The following is a 23,002-nucleotide window of genomic DNA, read 5'->3' on the forward strand; positions in this document are numbered from 1 at the left end:
TGAAAAGGGTATATAATGATTCTCTGCATTTTAGAGCTTATCAGTCTCTCATCATTTCAATAATGGAGAGATACTCACCTCTTTCTTGCCACCTCAGCCATTAATTGCCAGGCAGGAAGGTCCTTATGAGACCTTCTCAACTCATCACCAGTTTAGGGCCTTAAGTAGTCAATTAACAGCCATTCAAGGGCCTCAATTTATCAGCAACCAAGTAACTTGCCTGCATAGGAAATGAGAAACAAATTATTCTTTGTCTCCCTTGGATCAAAGGTCTGTTCTCCTTGCGAAGACTAACCTGTTTGGTAATCTGAAATGGTTTTAGTAATGTGAAATCTTCTTTAGATTGTAACATTTCAGATAAAGCTTCATCAAGTAACCCTAATGCTATATTGTCCCATATGAACTGTGTTCAATGATCCAAATTAATAGTTGTCTGTGAAGTGATACATATTTATGAATGAATCAGTGGTTTCCCTGGCTCTTAGTTGCTCTGTTTAAACTGTGGTGTACAAGGTGGTTTTACTTGCCTAAAACAGGAATCCAAAGCCTGTGTTATATATCATGATATTTTGCAATCTCTTTATTTTTGCCGTATTTAATAAAAATGGTATCGCCAATGCTGACAGTCATGCATAACAGTAAACTGATCTGTCCTTTGTCCATGTTTTTACTGATACTTGAAGTAGTGTGCTATCAGCTAAACCATAGGTTCCATTTGTTCCAATTCATGGCCTGGTCTGGGATCTGTGCATAATCCAGAGGGTCTGATAAAGTTTGTCCATGGTCAAGTGTACTCAATTGTGAACAAATATGACTAATTTTTTTTTACTTTACTGCACTTTTTCGAGTATTCCTCTTGTACACTTTTCTCTCTCTGTAAAAGATCTCCAACTACAGTAATCATTGGGGTTGGCTTTCTTACAGCCTTTTGTGTTCCTTGCTGCAGGCCTTTTGCACATTCTGTTAGTATTGTGCTGTTGTCCCTCACTATAGTACCTAGGTGGTTCTTGCTGTCCTTTATCCACTACTCCCTGTGGCTGATGAGCCATTTTTTCTGATTTTTTTTCCCACGTATTCCTAGGCTGGATTCACTTTGTACTTTGTATTATCTTTGTATTACTGCTGGGTTTCAATATTTGGGGCAACATGATGGCTCAGTGGTTAGCACTGCTGCATCATAGTGCTGGGGCCCTGGGTTCGATTCCCTGCTGAGGCAACTGTCTGTGTAGAATTTGCATGTTCTACCTGTGTCTGTGTGGTGTTGCTCCAATTTCTTTGCACAGTCCAAAGGTGTGGAGGTTAGGTGGATTGGCCATGGGAAATGCAGGGTGAAAGGGTAGGGTGGGGGGTGGTCCTGAGTGGAATGGTCTTTGGCTTCCACATTGTACAGATTTTGTGATTTGCTATTTGCCTCAGGTTTTGTTTGTGTTGTCAACATTACCACCATGTAGTAAGATCAGGTCCACCATCAAGTGAACATCGATGGGCGTTTTTGAACATCACAATATAAAAAGAACATTTCTGTAACCTTACAGACCAAGGATCCTGTACAGTGTAATCTGATGTCACAATAACATATCATCTTATGCACATGTTCAGGAGCTATTTTTAAAGTTATAATTTGCCCTTAACCCCACAAAGGGAGAAGATAAGTTTACTGCTTAAACCTTCCCCCATTGCTTGTCCTTTTGTTTACCAAGATAAGCTCAGCCACAGCTAGTGTTATGAAAATAGTCGTGAAGAGGACACTTGAAGGCTACAAAGGCATATAGCTAGGTTAAGTAAGTGGTCGAAGATCTGACAAATGGATTATAATATGGGAAAATGTGAAATTGTCCTTACTGGCAGGAAGAATAATAAAGAAGCATATTATTGAAATGATGAGAGATTGGTAAGCTCTAAAATGCAAAGAATCTGAGTACACTTGAGCATGAATCACTAATATCAAGATAGATAATATAAGCTTCTTTCAATATATGAAAAGGAAAAGAGAGTCCAAAGTAAACATAGCTCCCCTTAGAGAATGATGCTGGGGAAATGATAATGGGGGATTTGGAAAATGGCAGAGAAATTGAATAGGTAATTTGTATCGGACTTCATGGGAGAAAACATGAAAAGCATTCCAAAAATACTCAATAATCAAGATGCAAAAAGGGAAGAAGAAATACATATGATAACTATTACTAGAAAAAAGGTCCTAGGGTAACAAATAGGGTGAAAACCGATCTGTCACCTGGTCCTGATGGGCTGCTTCCCAGGATGTTAAAAGAAGTGGCTACAGAGAGATGGATGCACTGGTAAAATTCTTTCAAGAATCCTTAGATTCTAGAACAGGGCCAATATAACTCTGTATTCAAAAAGAGAAAGAGACAAAAAGCAAGCAATTATCGGCCAGTTGGTTTGACAACTGTTATTCGGAAAATGATAGAGTCAGTTATAAAGGACGTAAAACCAGACCATTTAGAAGTATGTAATATAATCCAGCAGAGTCAACATAGCTTCATCAAGGGAAAATTATGCCTTGCAAATTTATAGAATTCTTTGAAGAGGTAACAAACAGGATACAGAAAAGGGAAGCAGCATATGTGACATATTTGGATTTCCAGAAGGCATTTGATAAGGTACCGCACATTAGGCTGTTTAGTAAGAATAGAGTTGAAAATGTGTTGCTGGTAGGATGAAGGGCTTATGCCCAAAACGTCGAATTTCCTATTCCTTGGATGCTGCCTAACCTGCTGTGCTTTAACCAGCAACACATTTTCAACTGTGATCTCCAGCATCTGCAGACCTCATTTTTTACCCTTTAGTAAGAATAGAGCCCATGGTGGTCTGGAAAAGCTATTATCATGGGTGGAGAATTGGCTAAGGGGAGGCATTTTCTGGTGGAAACCTGTAACTAGTGGAATACCACAAGGTTCAGTGCTGATGTCACACTTATTTATAACATATGTTAATGACTTAGATCAAAGAAGTAAATGTACGACAGGCAAGTTTGCAAGTCATGCGAAAATAGGTGAGTAGGCAACTGATGAGGATGATACAAAGAGTCTGCAGAGCAAGATAGACAGGTTAAGTGAGTGGCAAAAACTTGGCAAGTGGAAAATGTGTGGGAGGATGTGAGATTAAGTGATTTGTATGAAGAATAGAGGAGTTGAATATTACATAAATTAAGAAAGACTACCAAAAGCTACTTGGGATAAATCACAAATAGCTAGCATACCAGTTTAACAAATAATGGAGAAGGTAAAGGGAATGTTGGTATTTATTTCAAAGGGAATAGAGCATAAAATAGAGAAAACTTGCTAAAACTATGCAAGACACTTGTAAGACCATGAGCTTTGGTCATTGTGAACAGTTTTGGTCCCCTTTTCTAATAGATATATCCTGGCATTGGGGACAGTCCAGTAAAGGTTAGTTAGATGGATTCTGGGTATGGAGAAATTATCTTAGGAGGAGAGGTTGACTAGGTTGGGTTTATACTCATTGGAATTTAGATAAACGAGAGATGATTTTAGTTAAATATGCAACATTCTTAAGGAACTTAATAGGATGGATGTGTAGATGTTGTGTTCCCTTGTGGGAGAGTCTAAGACCAGATGTTATAATCTCATAGTGATGAGACACCTCTTTAAGGCAGAGATAAGGAGGAACTTCTTCTCTCAGACTGTAGTGAATCTGTGAAATTCTTTACTGCAGAGGGTTGTTGAGATTGGGTGGTTAAGTATATGCAAGGCTGAGATAGACTTTTACTCAATAAGGGAATCAAGGGTCATGGGCAGGAAAGTGGAGTTGAGGATTATCAGATCAGTCATGATCTCATTGAATAGTGGAGCAGATTTTATAAGCTGAGTCACCCACTTTGCTCCTACATCTTATAGTCTTAATGTCTAAAGTTTAGTATGTTGGCACAGCAAATAATTAGGAAAGTTATTAGAATGTTATCTTTCATTGCAAGTGGAACTAAATACAGCTGTAGGGGTTTATGCTTTTGTTATACAGGGCATTGCTGAAGCCATATTTGGAGTACTGTCTACAATATTGGTCTCCTTGTTTAAAGAAAAATGTAAATGTATTAGGAACAGTTCAAACAAGGTTTACTAAGCTAATACCAGGAATGAATGAGTTGTCTTATGGCAAAAGACTGGGCAGGCTACACTTGTAGCCACTGGAGTTTGGAAAAGTAAGAAGGAACTTGGTTGAAGCATAAGATCCTGAGGGGCTTGACAGGATGCATGTAGAAAGGTTTTGACTTGTGGAAGAGTTGAGAAACTAGAGGTCACTGTTTAAAAATCAGAAGTAACCTTTTTAAGACAGAGATAAAAAGATTTTTTTTTGTCTTACAGAGGATCATGAGTCTTTGAAACTTCCTTCCTGTGAAGGAGGTGAAGTAGAGTTGTTGAACATTTCAATGCAGACTTAAATAGATTCTTTATAAATGAGGGGATGAAAGGTTATTTTAGCTAGGTGGGAATTTAGAGTGATCAGATCAGCTATGATCTTATTGAATAGTGGAGCAGACCATGTGGCCTTTCCCTAATTCTGATTTTCATATGCTGAGTTTTTCCTTGATAGTATTCTTTTTTACCAATATTAATGAGTCTTCCTGGCTACCCACTTTATTCACCATGGCCCAGATGCCCCAGAGGCAAACCTGATGCAGAATCTTCCATTGAAGGAGTGCTTAGGTGGCAAGGTAAAGAGATTCCTGTCATTATTTCCAGGTATTTTTCAAGGTTTATTTTGTTGAGTATCTTCTTATTTTGCACTACCAAAATAAAATTGAATTAATTACTCTGGCATGCGTTTCTTTTTATAAACCCTTGCTGGCTCTCCACGTTATTTTATCTGAAATGCCCTGTTAACTTTGTCCTTGGTAACTAATTCCATCATTTTACTGGTAATGAAGTCAGATTAACTGGGCTTCAGTTTTACTGGATACTTACCAGATCTATTTTGAAATGAATGCTATTATTCAGGACTCTAGCAGCAGCTTTTTTATAGTGAATCCCTAATTAAACCTTTTCATTCTATTGCCTGTATATCCTTGTTTTATTCTTTTAAAAAGGTTTTGAAAATTCTTTTGCGTTTTTCCTCAATTGTCCCTTACTATAATTTTATGTAAACAACCTGTAATATTAGAATACCTTATTTAATCGCTATTATAGTCATTAAGATAGCTTGTTTCCAATCACTGAGCTTCTGTGTTGCAAGTAATCAATAAGCAGTAACTAACAAATTAAATCACATACAATGAGCAAAAACAAAGTGCAAAAACACACTCCACTTTATGCCTATCCATTTTACAGCTATTCCCTTTCTATTAGGTTCATTAGAATTTCTTTTCTTATCCATTCCCTTATTTGATGATGACAGTTATTTAGCACATTTGGAAGTCTGTGACTCTTGTTGATCTTAACAGTAGTAATTTATTGGTGACTTAAATCCACGTTATGAAAGCATTACCTGGATTCTTTGTGAAATACTTGATCACTGACCTAGTGTGTGTGGTGAATTTTCATGAGTAGTTTCTTTTCACTTCTCTCATTTTATACTTTACACCCCTTTCCTGTGGCACCTTTCCATGCAGACATAGGAGATCTACACCTGCCCTTTCACCTCCTCCTTTCTTACCATCTAAGGCCCCAAATGCCCCTTTCAAGTGAAACAGCAATTTTTCACCTTGCAGTTTTCTATACTGTACTGATTGCTCATGATGTGACTGCCACTACATTGGGGAAACACAGGACAATTGCTTCACAGAATATCTTTGTTCTGTCCATTGAAACTCCCCGACCTCCTGATTACTTGTTATTTGAATTCCCTACCTTGCTCCCATGCTGACCTTTCTATCCATGTTTCTGATAGTGTTCTACAAATACTTAGTGCAAGCTCAAGGTATTTTTTTTATTATTCAACTCAGCACACCAACCCTCTGAACTCGACATTGAGTTCCACACCTCTGTGTGCCATTCTGTGCATTAGCTTTTGTCTTTTTTTTGCTCTATCTTTGTTTTGCTCAGATGGCCTTACATGTTTTCTTTCTTTATCTTCTCATGTTACATTCACGTGATTTTATGTAGAAAATCCCAGGTCATTTCAACACAGTCTTTGTATCTTCACTATATCCTTGCTGGCTGTTGCATCATGAAATATTTTATTGTTTAATTTCCCTGGTCTGCACTCTATACTGATCTTTATTCTTCCTGCCCCTTCCCATTACCACAAGATTAAAAACTCTTGTATTTATATATTTTTTTTATATTCACTCATGGGATGTAGCTGTTGCTGGTTGGGACAGCATACGTTGCCCTTCCCTAGTTAGCCTTACAGAGGTGGTGGTGAGCTGCCTTCTCTCAATTCCTTTTGTCGGACTTCTGGACTGCATGTTTCTTTCACTAATCCAAATAATACTTCATCCACTATAGCTCGATATATGTAGCTTTGTATCTTGCATTTGTTTTTTTTAATTGAGAGTGGTAACGGCAATACTGACATACAGTTTATTACTGAGCAGTTCTGTTTCTCGTTGCAGATAAGTCGAATTCGCCGGAATGTTCACGATGAGACAAAGTACATTGAGCTGATGGTTGTTAATGACCATTTTATGGTAAAGGCCACATTTAATCTGGTTCAAGGATTATTTGACCTTTGATTCTTCGACACAGTTTGTAAAATAATAATTTACTGGAGTAAGTTGTAGCTTATTAATTAAGTTATAAGGAGTGAGTTATAGCTTTCCTCAAACAAGAGGACAACACAGGAGCAAAGCTGATACCAAACTGGAAGTGACAAAGTTCAGGAATCAGAGTGAAGAGATTGTTAAAGATGTTGCTTTTTTTAGAGGTTACAAAGGGCTCAGTGGTTAGCGCTGCTGCCTCACAGTGCCAGGGACCCGAGTTCGATTCTAGCCTCAGGTGACTATGTGGAGCATTCTCCCCATGTCTGCATGGGTTTCCTCTGGGGGCTCTGATTTCCTCCCACAATCAAAGATGTGCAGGATAGGTGAATTGGCAATGCTAAATTGCCCATAGTGTTCAGGGACCTGTGGGTTCGGTGCTTTAGGCAGGGGTAAAGATAGGTTAGGGGGAATGAGTCTGGTCAGTTATTCTCTAGAGGGTCAGTGTGGACTACTTGGGCCTAACGGCCTGTTTCCACACTTTAGAGTTTCTATGATCCTAAGGTGAAATGATAGGTAGCGGGGAACACTGGATCAAGAAGGGACTTCCAGAGAGGAGGGCTGCAATGATTGACAAATTGATCTTTGAATTTGCACGCAGAGAAAGCAAGGAATGACAGGCTGCAGGATGACTGCATTGTTAGAAAACATTCCCTAAGGAAAGTGAGAATGAACAAAATTATCTGTTAGTGCACCAACTGGAACTTTGACTAAGATAGGAAATGCAAGGTTTACTGTGACAAAGAAATCAGTGAATGATGGTGAAGAGATTGATGATTAGAAAACTCATTGTCTGAAGTACTAAGGGTACTGAGATAAGAACTTCTCAGGACTGGAACTAAACTGGAGAATTTTTAAAAGTTAATGGAAGAAAGTGTTGGACTGAATCTGAAATGGATTTGAAAGCTCAGTTCAGAACTAAACAAGACACCCTGGTAATGTAGCAACTGGTATATGCTGGGTGTCATAGTGTCCCATTAGTCTCAATCAGCAGCCCATTTCCACTTTCAGAGGAGGCTATCATGAAATGGTCAAAGTGCCTTTCTGTTTCAGGTCGTACGCTCATTTTAATATGCAGATTACAATTTCATTACTTAATAGAAATCTGGTTCCCAAATTAGGATAGATCTGCTTAGAATATATCTGGTGAGTGAGGCCTGAAACTATAAGATTTATTTTTCTGGGGCTAGGAAAAGTAGGGATATTCCTGTGGGATCCCAAAATACTACCTTTGATCGCTGTTAATAAGCAAATACCCTCCTGGACTAATTTTGTTGCTGGCATGCCCCTGAACTAATTAATATTGAGCTGACTTAAATCCAGCAAGCTGCATTGGTCCATCCATTTGACATCTCTTGGAACTTCTAAATACATCCATTGAAATGAGTGGGTTGCCAGAACAGTGGGCTGCAGTGGACACTCTGAAGTTAAAACTGACTGAAAATTTGGAGATGAATTAAGATTCAAATTATTAGTGGATACATTTGGATTGTGAAGGATAGGCATTGGAACAAAATGGAATAATGCAGTCCAGTGAACAGTCAGATAGGTCAACGATGCCTGAGAAGAAAAGCAAGCTGCTGTTGTACTCACAGAAGACGTCATCATAGTTTATTCATGAGACAGATGCATTTTTACACAGTACCAGTAAAGGCAATGAGCCCTTTATCTCTTTTGTTTTTGGAATTGCAACAATATCTGTAATTATTTTAGCTGAAATATTCCTTAAAATATATTCATTGTTAGCGAAACTACATTTCCAATACCACGGCAAAATGATCCCTTATGAATTCTAAAATCATGAATATGTCCAAATGTATTACATTGGACATTAAAGAGAAGGAGGGCATTCGGCCCACTGTGCCTGTGCAAGCTTTTTGAAAGAGCAGTCCAATTAGTATCACCTCAGTGTTTCAAACCAATTGTTATAAGACCAAAAATGTCAGTGGCCTGAACTGTGAGGCCACAGCCTTTTCTATGAACAGGGAGTTCCAGATTACCTTGTTGAGTAGGTTCTTGAACCGTTTAACTGAGCCGGCTGGACAGCTGGTTTACAGTGCAGAGTGACACCAACACTCTGGGTTCAATTCCTGCAATGGTTGAGGTTACCGTGCAGGACACTCCTTCTCAACCTGTCCTCTTGCCTAAGGCATGGTGACCCTCAGGTTAAACAACGAGTTGTGTCTCTCTAATGAGAGTCTGATAGGATTTTGGCGACTTTACCTTTAGCAGAATGTTGGCACATCTAACGAGATGAGATTTAAAGTTTGGGGGAATTGCTGAGAAATCCGTGGGATCTGTCTTGATCGCATTTCCAATTTATATGTACTGCAGGTGTTCAGCATGTATATATTTTTTCTGCATGTTTGGATATAAGTTGTGTGTATATTTAAGTTGTGTTACTGTTGCAAAGTTGTGAAGTTTATTAATATTTGTTCAAAACTGTGGCTATTGTGGCTTTATTCTCTCAGTAAATCCCCTAGATCTCGTGTTTTTTACCTTGATTTATTTATTGTCATGTGTATTTTGCTACAAAATACAGTGAAAAGTGTTGTATAGTATCATCACCCTTTGGTACCACAGAAAACACAGAAAAATAAATCAAAATATGGAATATAAAGGCAAAATAATAAGGAAATAAAGAAGAGTGTTCAACTTTACAGTCCTTCTTGTTAAGTGCTCTATTGTGGGCCATGGGCCTGGTGGCCAGGCACGAGTCCCTTCACTGCACCATTAACGCAGTAATGAAAGTCACCACTGTTTGATGCCATCTCACCTCCACTGACACTTTCACCACTATGAGTCCTTGCTGGACCTCGCCAATGCAGGTGGCACAGTGCTGCCAGTTACTACTCAGATTGGAACATAAATCTGGTAGTTTGGTCTGAGACGTGATTGCAACAGTTTATGTGTTAGTGAATATTTTTCCATTTTATCCCTCCTCCTGATAGTGATTCCCTGCTAAAGCAGTAGAAATACATTTTAGCAAATGGATAACATTTAAAAAATGAATTGTGTGGCATAGTTTGGTAAATATCTGTGGACTACTCTGTTACTTTACAGTTGATACAAGATTTGAATTATGCAAGTTAACATTTTATTTCCCTTTATAGTTTAAAAAACATCGTTTGTCGGTGGGCCTTACAAACAATTTCGCAAAATCAATTGTGAACATGGTGGATATGGTAAGTGTTGATCACTGTTCCCACAAAACACACAAAGAGTCAGAGCTGAGGATGAATCACAGCAGGTTTATAACAAAGAAGGAAACAGCACAGTGACCTCACAGCACCAGGGACCTGGGTTCAATTCCAACCTCGGGCAACTGTCCGTGTGAAGTTTACACGTTCTCCCCGTGTCTGTGTGGTTTTCCTCTGGGTGCTCCAGTTTCCTCCCACAGTTCAAAGATGTGCAGGTTAGGTGAATTGGCCAGGCTAAATTGCCCGTAGAGTTCAGGGATGTGTAGGTTAGGTGCATTAGTCAGGGGTAAATATAGGGTTAGGGGAATGGGGCTGGGTGGGTTACTCTTCAGAGGGTCAGTGTGGACTTGTTGGGCTGAAGGACCTGTTTTAACTCTGTAGAGATTCTAATTCAGAAACAATTTGGCATGTCATATCCGTGCTGGTCCTCTGAAGGAACAATTTGCCTAAACCTATTCCCTGATGTTTTCCCACAACCCTGCAGATTTTGTCTTTTCAGATAATGATCTAATTCTCATTTAAACCCTTAATATACCCCGCCTTTACCACTGTAGCAGGTAGTGCAATCCACATTGTGACCACTTGCTGTGTGAAAAAGCTCTTTGCATGAAGCTCTTGCTTCAGTTTCCAATTTCTTGAACTAGTTGTCCCCTCATTCTTGAGCCTCCTATCAATGGGAACAATTTTCGACGCCTACTCCATTCAGACTCCACTTGAATTTGAATACCTATGTATGAATCTCCCCTCAATTTTCTATTCTCCAAGAGAAACCATCCCAATTTCCACAATCTCACTAAGTAACTGAAGTTCCTCTTTCCTCAAATCATTCTCATGAATCTTTTCACACTGTAACGCATCTGTGTCTTTCCTAAAGGGTGCTGTCCAGAATTCCAGTTGAGGCTTAACCATTGTTTATACAACTTCAGCATAGATTCCATGCTTTTGTATTCTGCGCAGCCATTGATTAAGTCAGGATGTTGTATTCTTTCTTAACCACACTCTAATTCTAATTTGACACCTTCAATGATCTATGCACACATACTCAGAGACCCCTTTCTTCCTGTATCCCGTTTGATATTGTATCCTTTATTTTAAAATGTTTATGAGCATTCATCCCATCAAATAAATCACTTCACATTTCTCTCGATTAAATTTCATCTGCCACTTGTTGGGGGGGATGACTTACCTTCTGCTGCTCAGAAGGGAAGGGGGAAGAGGAGCAGAGCATTAATCATTGGGGACTCGATAATTAGGGGGACAGATAGGAGGTTCTGTGGGGACAAGAGAAACTCACAGTTGGTGTGTTGCCTCCTGGGTGGCAGGGTCCGTGATGTCTCTGATCATGTTTTTGGGATCCTTTGGGGGGAGGGAGAGCAGCCCCAAGTTGTGGTCCACATTGGCACCGACGACAAAAGTCGGAAGAGAGATGGGGACTTGAGGCAGAAATTCAGGGAGCTAGGATGGAAGCTTAGAGCTAGGACAAACAGAGTTGTTTTCTCTGGTTTGCTGCTCGTGTCATGTGCTAGTGAGGTGAGGAATAGGAGAGAAAGGAGTTGAATACGTGGCTACGGGGATGGTGCAGAAGGGAGGGTTTTGGGTTTTTGGATATTTGGAGCTCTTTCTGGGGTAGGTGGGACCTCTACAAGCAGGATGGTCTTCATCTAAACCAGAGGGGTACCAATATCCTGGGTGGGAAAGTCACTAAAGCTATTAAGGTGGATTTAAGTTAATACAGTAGGGGGATGGGAACCAAAATTGTAGGACAGGTAAAGAAGAGGATGAGAGTAGGAGGTTTCAAAATCAAGTATCTGACAGTGGCAAGCGAGAACCTGGCTTGAAGTGTGTGTACTTCAATGCGAGGAGCATCCGAAATAAAGTGGGTGAACTGGCAGTGTGGGTTGGTACCTGGGACTTCGATGTTGTGGCCATTATAGAGGCATGGATAGAGCAGGGACAGGAATGGCTGTTGCAGCTTTCGGGATTCAGATGTTTCAGTAAGGACAGAGAAGATGGTTAAAGAAGGGGAGGTGTGGCATTGTTGATCAGGGACATTATTACAGTTGTAGAAAGGATGTTTGGGGACTCGTTAACTGAGGTAGTATGGCCTGAGGTTAGAAACAGAAAAGGAGAAGTCACCATGCTGGGAGTTTTCTATAGGCCTCTGAATAGTCCCAGAGATGTAGAGAAAAGGATTCTCAACAGGAGTGAGAGACGCAGGGTAGTTGTCATGGGGGACTTCAACTATCCAAATATTGACGGGGATCACTACAGTACAAGTACTATAGATGGATCAGTTTTTGTCCAGTGTGTGCAGGAGGGCTTCCTGACACAGTATGTAGACAGGCCGACAAGGCAAAGCCACTTTAGATTTAGTACTGGGCAACAAGCCTGGCCAGGTGTTAGATTTGGAAGTAGGTGAGCACTTTGGTGACAGCGATCACAATTCTGTCAGGTTTACTTTAGTGATGGAAAGGTATAGGTGTACTCCACTGAGCAAGAATTACACCTGGGGGAAGGGAAATTACGATGCAATTAGGAAAAATTTAGGAAGGGTAGAATGGGGAAGGAAACTGCAGGGGATGAGCACATTAAAAATGTGGAGTTTATTCAAGGAAAAGCTCCTGTGTGTCCTAGATAAGTATGTACCTGCTAGGCAGGGAGGAAGATATAGAATACGTGAGCTGTGGTTTACTAAGGAAGTGTAATCCCTGGTCAAGAAGAAGAAGAAGGCTTATGTTAGGACAAACTGTGAAAACTCAGTTAGGGCACTTGAGGGTTAGTGCCCTAACTGAGTTTTCACAGTTTGTCCTAACATAAGCCTTCTTCTTCTTCTTGACCAGGGATTACACTTCCTTAGTAAACCACAGCTCACGTGTTCTATATCTTCCTCCCTGCCTAACAGGTACATACTTATCTAGGACACACAGGAGCTTTTCCTTGAATAAATTCCACATTTTATAAATGACCTGGATGAGGGCATAGAATGGTGGGTTAGTAAATTTGCAGATGACACTAAGGTCAGTGGAGTTGTGGATAGTGATGTAGTAGGTTGCAGAGAGACATAGATAGGATGCAGAGCTGGGCTGAGAGGTGGCAAATGGAGTTTAATGTGGACAAGTGTGAGGTGATTCACTTTGGATGGAGTAATCGGAATGCAAAGTTCTGGGCAAATGGTAAGATTCTTGGGAGTGCAGATGAGCAGAGAGATCTCGGTGTCCATGTACACAGATCCCTGAAAGTTGTCACCCAGATTGACAGGGTTGTTAAGAAGGCATACAGTGTTTTGGCCTTTATTAATAGAGGGATTGAGTTCCGGAACCAGGAGGTTATGCTGCAGGTGTACAAAGCTCTGGTACGGCCACACTTGGAGTATTGTGTACAGTTCTGGTCACCGCATTATAAGAAGGATGTGGAAGCTTTGGAACGGGTGCAGAGGAGACTTACTAGGATGTTGCCAGGTATGGAAGGAATGTCTTACAAGGAAAGGCTGAGGGCCTTGAGGCTGTTCTCGTTAGAGAGAAGAAGGTTGAGAGGTGACTTAATAGAGACATACAATATAATCAGTGGGTTAGATAGTGTGGACAGGGAGAGCCTTTTTCCAAGTATGGGGACGGCAAACACAAGGGGACACAACTTTAAAGTGAGGGGAGATATAAGACAGATGTCAGAGGTAGTTTCTTTACTTAGAGAGTAGTAAGGGTATGGAATGCTTTGCCTGCAACGGTAGTAGATTTGCCAAGTTTAAGTGCATTTAAGTCGTCATTGGACAGGCTTATGGACATACATGGAATAGTGTAGGTGGGATGGGCTTCAGATTAGTATGACAGGGCAGCGCAACATCGAGGGCCGAAGGGCCTGTACTGCACTGTAATGTTCTGTGTGTTCTACTTGTCTGCACATTCCACTAAACTATCTATGAACTTTTGAAGTTCTACACTATCCTCTTCATGAATCACATTATCTGCAAGTTTCAATATCTAAACATCATGAAATTGTATCCTATATCCAAGATCTGGGTCACTAATATAGATCAAAAAAGAGCAGTGGTCTGAACACCAAACCCTGGGGAACTCCACAATCCTTCAGTCTGAAAAATGCTACCACTGTATTGTTTGTTTCTTGTCACTTATCCAATTTTGTAGCTATTTTGCTGTTATCCTTTTTGATCCATGCATTCTGACTTTCTCTTGCAAGTATGTGTGTGCTATTTTATCTAATATCTTTTAGAAATCCATTTGCACCACATCAGCAGTTTTATCTTTCTCAACCCTCTCTGTTACTTTGTCAAAATACTCCAGCAGGTTAGTTAAACACAATTTCCTTTAGCAAATCCATGCTGATTTTGCTTAATTAACCTACCTTAGTTCAAGAAACTGATCATTTTCTCTTGAATTATTATTCCTAGCAGCTTCTCACCACCAAAATGAAACCAACTGGTCAATAGTTTGGGTTTAACTTTATTCCCTTTTTGGACAAGGGTGAAATGTTCACAGTCTTTGAATCCTCTGGCACTGTCTCTGATTCTGAAGAAGATTGGAAAATTGTGGCTAGTACCTCCACAATTTCCAGTCTCATTTCTTTCAGTATTCTTAGATACAGCTCCTCTGTTTCTATGTATAAATCCACTTATGGGTGCCTAATCACTCCTCAATCCTCCTCTTTCAATACTTTCACTACTTATATGGACATAGAATTCTTTTGAACTCCTCTTTCTGTTAGCTGCCAATCTTTTCTATACTATTCCTTTGTTTTTCTGTTTTTTGAAATCCCCTCTGAACTTTCTTTCTTTGGCCTGTTTCTTAATTGTATTATCCACCAAACATATGCCAGAGGAAACAAACAGAGAGTGTTGGAGAAACACAGCAGATTTGGAGGCATCTATGGAGAGAAAAACAGAGTTAACATTTTGAGTCCAGTGACCCTTCAAGACCTTTTGAATTTCTCTAGCACTTCCTGTTTTTTTCTTGATTTCCAGCATCTGCAGTTCTCTTTTTATCCGTCAGAAACACTCCTCCTTTTCTGCGTTGCATTAAGCTGAATCGCCCTTGACATCAAGAGAACCCTGTATTTCTTGCCCCTTTGCGGGAATACAACGGGACTATACTTGAAGTCTCTATTCTTTAAAGGAAGCCTTTTTTTAGTTACAGTATTGCCTACTAATCTTTGATGCCAATTGCACTAGCCCCTTAATTCTTCATCATTTCTGGGATATTTTATATTTCCCCCGTGAAAACAGATATAGTATTTGGTTAGTTGCTCTGCCATTTCCTTATTCCCCATTATGAATTTTGATGCACTTGTAATGGATCAGTATTTGCTTTTGCTAATCTTTGCCTCTTTATATACCTATAGAAACTTATACAGTCCATTTATGTATTTCTCATTATTTTATCGACTTTCTGTTTTCCTTTCATTTCTGTTTTCCTTTCATTTGGTCCTTCTTTTGCTGAATGTGCAAAATCCAAGGGCTTACCTTTTTCTTTCTAACTTTATATAATCAAATGAATTGTTGATTTATTCACGAGTCATGATCATAACACTTTGTTTCCTGGCTTTGTTTTTGCATTGAAGGAATATATTTTATCTTAAACAGCAAGATTGGATATTGTAAACTCTGTATTAGTTCTTTAATTATTAGCCATTGCCCGTCTAATGTCATACCTTTTAATGTAGTTTCCCAATCCATCATCATTCGTTGGAAAATCTGTGAACATTCAGGAAATACTTGTTATTTGCCACTTGCAGCACTTTCTACTAATTTTCTTTGACCAAGTTAGAACGGATGAGTGATCAAGAGATAGCCCTGAAAAAGTAGTTTCATGTAGTTTTAGTACCTTGCAATGTATCCTTCAATGATATTGCATTTGGTTACGGAATGTACCAAACATTTTTAATAAGCATATGTACATGTGTTGATTTGTATTGTCATATTGTATATCAGATATTCAAGGAAGAGCTCAACACCAGAATTGTACTAGTGGCTATGGAAACGTGGTCAGTTGACAACAAGTTCACCATAGATATGAACCCTCAAGTAACTCTACGAGAGTTTATGAAGTACAAGAGAGATTTCATTACAGTGAAGAGTGATGCCATTCATCTATTTTCGTAAGTAGCATATTCAGATATTTCATTAAAGTACTATGAGATTAATTTTTATGTAGGCTGTAGGCTGCAAAGAGTTACATGCTGATGTCATTCAGATATCATCTGCTTGAAACATTATTTGTAACAGCAGTAAACAATCACTTTGTTAGTGAATTTGTTTTGTTCTTGTGATTGTACACTCACCTAAAAATTAGGCCTTCTGTCTGAGCCTCTTTTCAGAAACCCAGGGCCAGCAAAAGAGCATACTACCAGCAGAAGAGAACTTTGAGGAAACAACTGTCATGTTAATGTGGAAGTTGCCAGTTCACTGTGGGATTTTGGAGGGGATTAGGAGCAACAAATTAGACATTTTCCTCAGATAATGCCCAGTGTTTTTGTGATACCTTGAGCCAAATATCAATACCCAACTCAGAGCAACTTTTCCAGCATTCACTCTACAGCTAACAAATAGTTTTGGAAAGTGCTGAACTTGTGAAACAAGTTTGACTTATGTACATTTTTGTAACATAGAAGATGTAGAAAGTTTTTTTTAAATAAAGAAAACCTAACACATATCTAACCTTGGAAAGGAAATTAGAAGAGGCAACAAGCTGTTGATTTTAAATCTGAGATAGGTAATATTTTGTTAAGCAAAGGTTTTAAGGGATATATGCCAATGATAGGTTTATCGCATTAGGCCACAGATCAGCCATAATTTCATTGAATAATGGAATAAGTTTGAGGGGCTGAATGGCCTACTTCTGTTCCTATGATACTATAGCAGAAAGTTGGATTTGTGGGTTTTGAGGGGTTTCTACAGGAATTTCAAGATTTATGGAGGTAAAATGATTTCAGGAGGGAGCTCCAGAGATAACGTGAATAAGATATGTGGGAGGGTGGAGTCGTAGGACTGAAGAGCCCAGAAATGAATGAATCATTTAAGGAGTTTACAAAGGTTAGCAACACCTATATCGAGGATTGATTTTGAGCCTGACAACGAAGATGTAAAATCGAATGGGTTGGCAAATAGGTATCCACCGGGGTTAATGGAGCTAGGAATGATAGGACAGCAGATTCTTAGTACCGAACTGAATCCCAATGGCTATATTATGGATAAAAGGCCAAGAAGGAAGCTATTAGTGCAATAGACTCTTGCAATCAGAAGTGACAAAAATGTGCATGAGGGTTTTGGCTGGAGTGCGATCGAGGTGAGTGTGGAAGCAGGCAATGTTACAGATATATACACAAGTATATTTGCAGATGACAGCAAGGTTGGTGGTGTAGTGGACAGTGAAGGTGGTTATCTGGAAATGCAATGAGATTTCGATCAGCTGGGCCAGTGGACTAAGGAATGATGGGTGGAGCTTAATTTAGATAAATGCAAGATGTTGCATTTTGGTGGGTCAAATCAGGGCTGGACTTACACAGTCAATGGTGTGGCCGTGGGGAGTGTTATAGAACAAAGAGATCTATGGGTATAGGTTCATAGCTCCTTGAAAGTGGAGTCACCGGTAGACAGGATGGTGAAGAAGGCTGTTGGTATGCTTGCTTTCATCAGTCAGAGCACTGAGTATAGGAGTTGGATTGGCTTGTTGCAGCTGTATAAGACATTGATGAGGCCACATTTAGGATACTGCATGCAGCTCTGATCACCCTATTATTGAAACGATATTATTGAATTAGAAAGAATGCAGAAAAGACTTCCTAAGATGCTACCTGGACTAGAAGGTTTAATGTACAAGGAGAGGTTTGATAGGCTAACAGTTATTTTCCCTACAGGATAAGAGACAGAGGGTTGACCTTAAAGGTCTATAAAATCATGACAGGCTTAGATAAGGTAGGGGAGTCTAAAATTTGTGAATGTAGGTGTAAAGTGAGAGGGGAGAGATACAAAAGGGTCCAGAGGGACATGGTGAGTGTCTGGAATGAGCTGCCAGAGGTAGTTGTGGAAGCAAGTACAGTTTTGTCATTTAAAATATATTTAGACAGTTACATGGATGGTGTAGGGATGGAGGGATATGGACCAAACACAGGCAAACGGGTCTAGTTTAATTGTGAAAACTAGGCGACATGGATAGGTTGGGCCAAAGGGTCTGTTTCAATATTGTAGACCTCTATGACTATAAGTCTAAGTGTACTTGGTGTTAGAGAGTATGTGAGGTATGAAGCTCAGCACATGGCACAGCCATGCTGCCAAGTTTGTGCGTAGCTGTGTTATAAGTGAGTGGCTTGGACGAGAGTTGACGTCAACGGCAAAGCAACAGAGCTTATGATTGACAATGAAAAAATGCTTGTGGTTTCCTAATGTTTAACTGAAGGAAATTATGGTTCATTCACGATTTTATGTCAGATTCAAAGAGGGCAGCTGTCTACATTCTGCCATCAGTGATGTCAAGTTTATCGAACTCTTCCAGCCTCACAGCTGCCTTTGTAACGGACTTCTGGATGTGGATTTAGGAATCCTGTGCTTACTCATTGTGAGTTCAATACAGGGCAATTTCTCCTCTTTCAGGGAAGGGCAGAATCTTCCCAGCACATAGATGGTAGTATTTGTTTGATGAAATGTTTAGGGGTCTGAGCACAGTGAGCTACGATGCAATTTGTGGCAGAATCAGAACACAGAGACTTTAGAGTGCAGGTTCATAGCTCCTTGAAAGTGGAGTTGCAGGTAGGTAGGATAGCGAAGAAGGCATTTGGTATGCTTTCCTTTATTGGTCAGAGTATTGAGTACAGGAGTTGGGAGGTCATGTTGTGGCTGTACAGGACATTGGTTAGGCCACTGTTGGAATATTGCGTGCAATTCTGGTCTCCATTCTATCAGAAAGATGTTGTGAAACTTGAAAGTGTTCAGAAAATATTTCCAAGGATATTGCCAGGGTTGGAGGATTTGAGCTATAGGGAGAGGCTGAACAGGCTGGGGCTGTTTTCCCTGGAGCAATGGAGGTTATAGAGGTTTACAAAATTATGAGGGGCATGGATCGGGTAAATAGGCAAAGTCTTTTCCCTGGGGTGGGGGAGTCCAGAACTAGAGGGCACAGGTTTAGGGTGAGAGGGAAAAGATATAAAAGAGACCTGCGGGGCAACTTTTTCACACAGAGGGTGGTACGTGTATGGAATGAGCTGCCAGAGGATGTGGTGGAGGCTGGTAGAATTGCAACATTTAAGAGGCATTTGGATGGGTATATGAATAGGAAGGGTTTGGAGGGATATGGGCCGGGTGCTGGCAGGTGGGACTAGATTGGATTGGGATATCTGGTCGGCATGGACAAGTTGGACCGAAGGATGTGTTTCCATGCTGTACATCTCTATGACTCTATAACAAGGCTGATCTTGACATTGAGAGCCTCTCACTGTCACAAGGTGGCATTGGAAGTTTCTTGCTAGGCGGCAGGGAGTTGCCAGTGAAGGTGGATTATTACTTCTAAGTACCTTGTTAATGGCCCAATTTACCTCATGAATATTCAGCTTCATAAATAACCAAATGTGCCAAATAAGAGGAACCCTCCCTGGAAATCAGAGTGGGTACTTGGTGTCTTCAGCTCACTGCTTGCTCTGAAGGCCCTTTATGTTCTGCACGACCAAAATGCAATTCAGGACCTGATCGAAAGTGGTCCAACCACATGCACCCCTCAGTCATTGGCATTCAGAACTTGTCAATTCCTCACAGTCATTTTGGCGCCCATTCAATACAGTTGCAGGCCACTCAGGAAGCATTGGCTTACACTGCATGTCGCACTGGCAGCTAGCATTGAAAGGCTGCAGCAGGGAGAGGCACATCACTCGTGGATGGCTTATCTCTGTCCAATCTCAGGGTTGTTCACTTGCTGCCTTAGCACTTGACCACTTAGCGCCTACCTGTATGCTCACAGCATCCAAGCTTTGCCTTGCGAAGTCGTACCATGCCTGTTAGTGCATTGCTGCTTCATTTGGAGACAAAGGCGCTCATTATTGCTGTGCTGCCATGCTCTTTTGTACAGACACACAGATGGACTGCTTATCTGTAGGGATCTGCCTATGGGTGAGCAGAGGGATCAGGCATCATCTTGCTATGTGGCACAAGACGTCAATCTGATACCCACACCATGTAGCAACTAGCTGTATAGCCAACACAGTGCACATTTATTCAACCAAGTGGACAATTTGGAAACTGATGGGGGCCATTGCTGTATTGATCACCAGGCAAAGCCCGATGCTTTCTGTGTCCACCATGAACTGTGTTCCCTTCCATCACTTGCCTTTCTCTAGATGTGAAATGCAACTGGAAAATGGTTGGGACACCAGGAGAGAATCAATGTCACTTTGACGGTTAAAGTGCATGATCCACATCTCAGGGAGAGGTCAAAGACTTAGGACCCCTCAGGATGCATGGAGTGTGCGGAAAGCCCAGAATTTTCCAGCCTGACTTCATTTCCTGCGATGAAGAACTTGCTGTACTTACACTGGCTCTATATTCCCAGGATTCTGTGATGGTACAACGCCAGATGCTGAAGCAGGATCTGAAGGCTGTAGGAGTGGGAGGCCATCCTATCCTGGTGACTGTGAAGGTGACAGCCGCTGTGCATTTCTGGGTGATAGGGTTCTTCTAGGGAGTGATGGGTGACCTGTTTGGGATCTCTAAGTTGTACACTCACAAAAACATGGTGACAGTGGCTGAGGTCACCTGTGCAAGATCACATCTGTTCACTTTATTTCCCGATGTCATGGTCAGTGCTGCAGCCCAGGCAGTAGGATTTAGAAACATAGTTGGCTTCTCCCAGGTGCAGGGTACCATTGACTGTAAACATGTGGTACTGAGAGGGCCATATCACAACCCTGTAGAATTCATCAGTAGGAACGGCTTTCATTCAGTTCATGTCCAGGTGATCTGTGATCACCATTTACCAGTTTCTGGAGTTGTGTGCCCGCTACCCTGCCATCTGCAACGACACCTACGTCCTAGAGCCCTCTTATATACCTGCTGAATTTGAGGGTGATGGTGCGTTACAAGACTGGTTACTTGAGGACAAGGGCTCCTCAATTTAATGACACCATTGTGCAATCTCCATCTGTTACAGAGCACAGATACATGCTTTGACCAGGGCTGAGGTGAAGCAGACAATGGTGTTGCTGGAGATGTAATGCTATTGCCTGTCTGGGGGAGCCTTCCAATATTGTCTGAACAGAGTGTGTTAGTCATTCCTGATGAAGGGCTTATGCCCAAAACATCGACTCTGCTGCTCCTTCAGTGCTACCTGACCGGCTTTTCTGGCACCATACTCTCAACTCTGAACAGAGTGTGCTGCTTTGTATAAATGGAGCAGGCAAAGCGGTGAAGTGCTGGATGCTGAGGAACTGGGCAATTGAAGAACTCTTCCATGAGGATGACAAGGTTATTGGGAAGCTCTGCTTGTAAGTAACAGATATCAGCTTCAAGCCAGACATGATCTTGTTGACACCTGGTTCCTGTAGATGAGAGCTGGGTGCTGTAGACCATCGGAGAGTGTTAAACAGTCATTGGTTGTCACATCTTTCTTTGGTTTGCTTTGTGGGGTAAACTATAGCCTCTACTGGTTTTGATGTGTTCACATTTGCTGGCTGTAAATAAAAGCACATATTTGGATTTGACGGATTGTCACTGTCCAGAAAACAGTTGGTGGGTCTGCAGTGTAACCTTAGGAACAGAGTAGTGGTGACTAAGGGAAGGTGTTCAGATGGGATGTAGCTACAGATAAGGACAGGTAGGACATGTTGCCTGAATGGTGAGAGAATGAGTTTGTATGAGTGAGGGATTGTCAGCCATGTTGGCTGTGTGGCTGTTGGACAATGACCTCGCTAGCGAAGGGCAATGCCAGATTGCCAACACTCCTCCAGATGTAAAGTGGCCTTTCAAAATGGCAAGGACACAGGCCCAAAATCAATGGATTGGACATCCACCGAGTGGCAAGTTGTGATTGCAATTAGACTTGGCGGCTGCCATAGAGTGGCGTAGCAAGTTAATGAGGCGTATTTGTTAAGATGCAGCGAAAAAGTCTTGCTGCAATAAGCCTCTCAGTGAAAATCATTCCAAAAACTCAACAGAACTCATACATACTGAGAAAAGTAAAATTCAGTCCATTGTTAGATTTCATAAAGACTGCTAAGATCCACAAGGATATTTCTGTCCCTTGCAGTGTTGTATATTTTCCAAAATAAGGTTTCTCTCTTTACTTCCTTCCTACATCATTTCCTTTCAAATACTTTTCTCATTTTAAATATTAAGTTGACTGTCCATCTTGCTTTCTCAATACTTAATAAAAAAAACCTCTGCCTCAATAGGAAAGAGATATTATTATTGTTGAGCCCCATATGGGTTTCTGTGATAAACTGACATTGCTAAAGTGTGATACTCTAAGGAAGATATTGGTATCCTAAGTACAGCCTGATAGATAAATAACCTCCAAATTAATATCCAAGCTTTTGGAAACTTGGTTTATGGTTCAAGTTAGAACCGTTTTTTTAATTGGTAATTAATTAGGCTCCCTACTCATTAAATAAAACAACCCTTCAAGGGGACATTAATGCTAATAAGACTGCTGAACCCAATAAGCTCTGCTGTTATGAATTAGTGAGATGATTTGTCAAATCCCATAAATCTCGCCTCTTCTGCCCTTTGCGGTATATCATTCCAAGTATTCATTCTTTCTTGAATATAATGAAAGATAAATCTCAGGATTGTGTAATACTGCTTTACTTTAATGTGACACTGTACTTGAAATAAGAGCTGATCACAGCACAAAGTATCAACAATTAACAAGATGATGATCCTGAGGATTTTGTACTGTACCTTTATGTAATGTGGTCTGCTTCTTAAGTTACGCATCAAATTGTCCAGATTTGGAAAATGATAACTTAGCCATTATTCCGTATTTTCCCTTTGCAAATTCAATTATTTTCATCATATGCTTATGCTGGTTCTTAATGAGAATACAGTTAGATATGCTCGGTCTGTATCCTCTAGAGTTTAGAAGAGTCAGAGGTGACTTAATTGAAACATGTAAGATCCTGAGGGGACTTGACTGGG

General features: G+C 40.6%; 1 protein-coding gene across 1 annotated transcript in view; it reads left to right on the forward strand.

Annotated features, from left to right (window-relative positions):
* adam22 (ADAM metallopeptidase domain 22) overlaps nt 1–23,002 on the forward strand; it is a 365,020-nt gene that overhangs the window by 187,140 nt on the left and 154,878 nt on the right. Inside the window, exons 9-11 of the mRNA XM_060825702.1 lie at nt 6,533–6,607; nt 9,790–9,861; nt 15,818–15,984. Of these exons, the coding sequence (XP_060681685.1) occupies nt 6,533–6,607; nt 9,790–9,861; nt 15,818–15,984 (314 nt within the window). The remainder of the gene's footprint in view (nt 1–6,532; nt 6,608–9,789; nt 9,862–15,817; nt 15,985–23,002) is intronic.

Source organism: Hemiscyllium ocellatum, chromosome 5 (assembly GCF_020745735.1).
Source record: "Hemiscyllium ocellatum isolate sHemOce1 chromosome 5, sHemOce1.pat.X.cur, whole genome shotgun sequence".
NCBI classification, from domain to species: Eukaryota; Metazoa; Chordata; class Chondrichthyes; order Orectolobiformes; family Hemiscylliidae; genus Hemiscyllium; species Hemiscyllium ocellatum.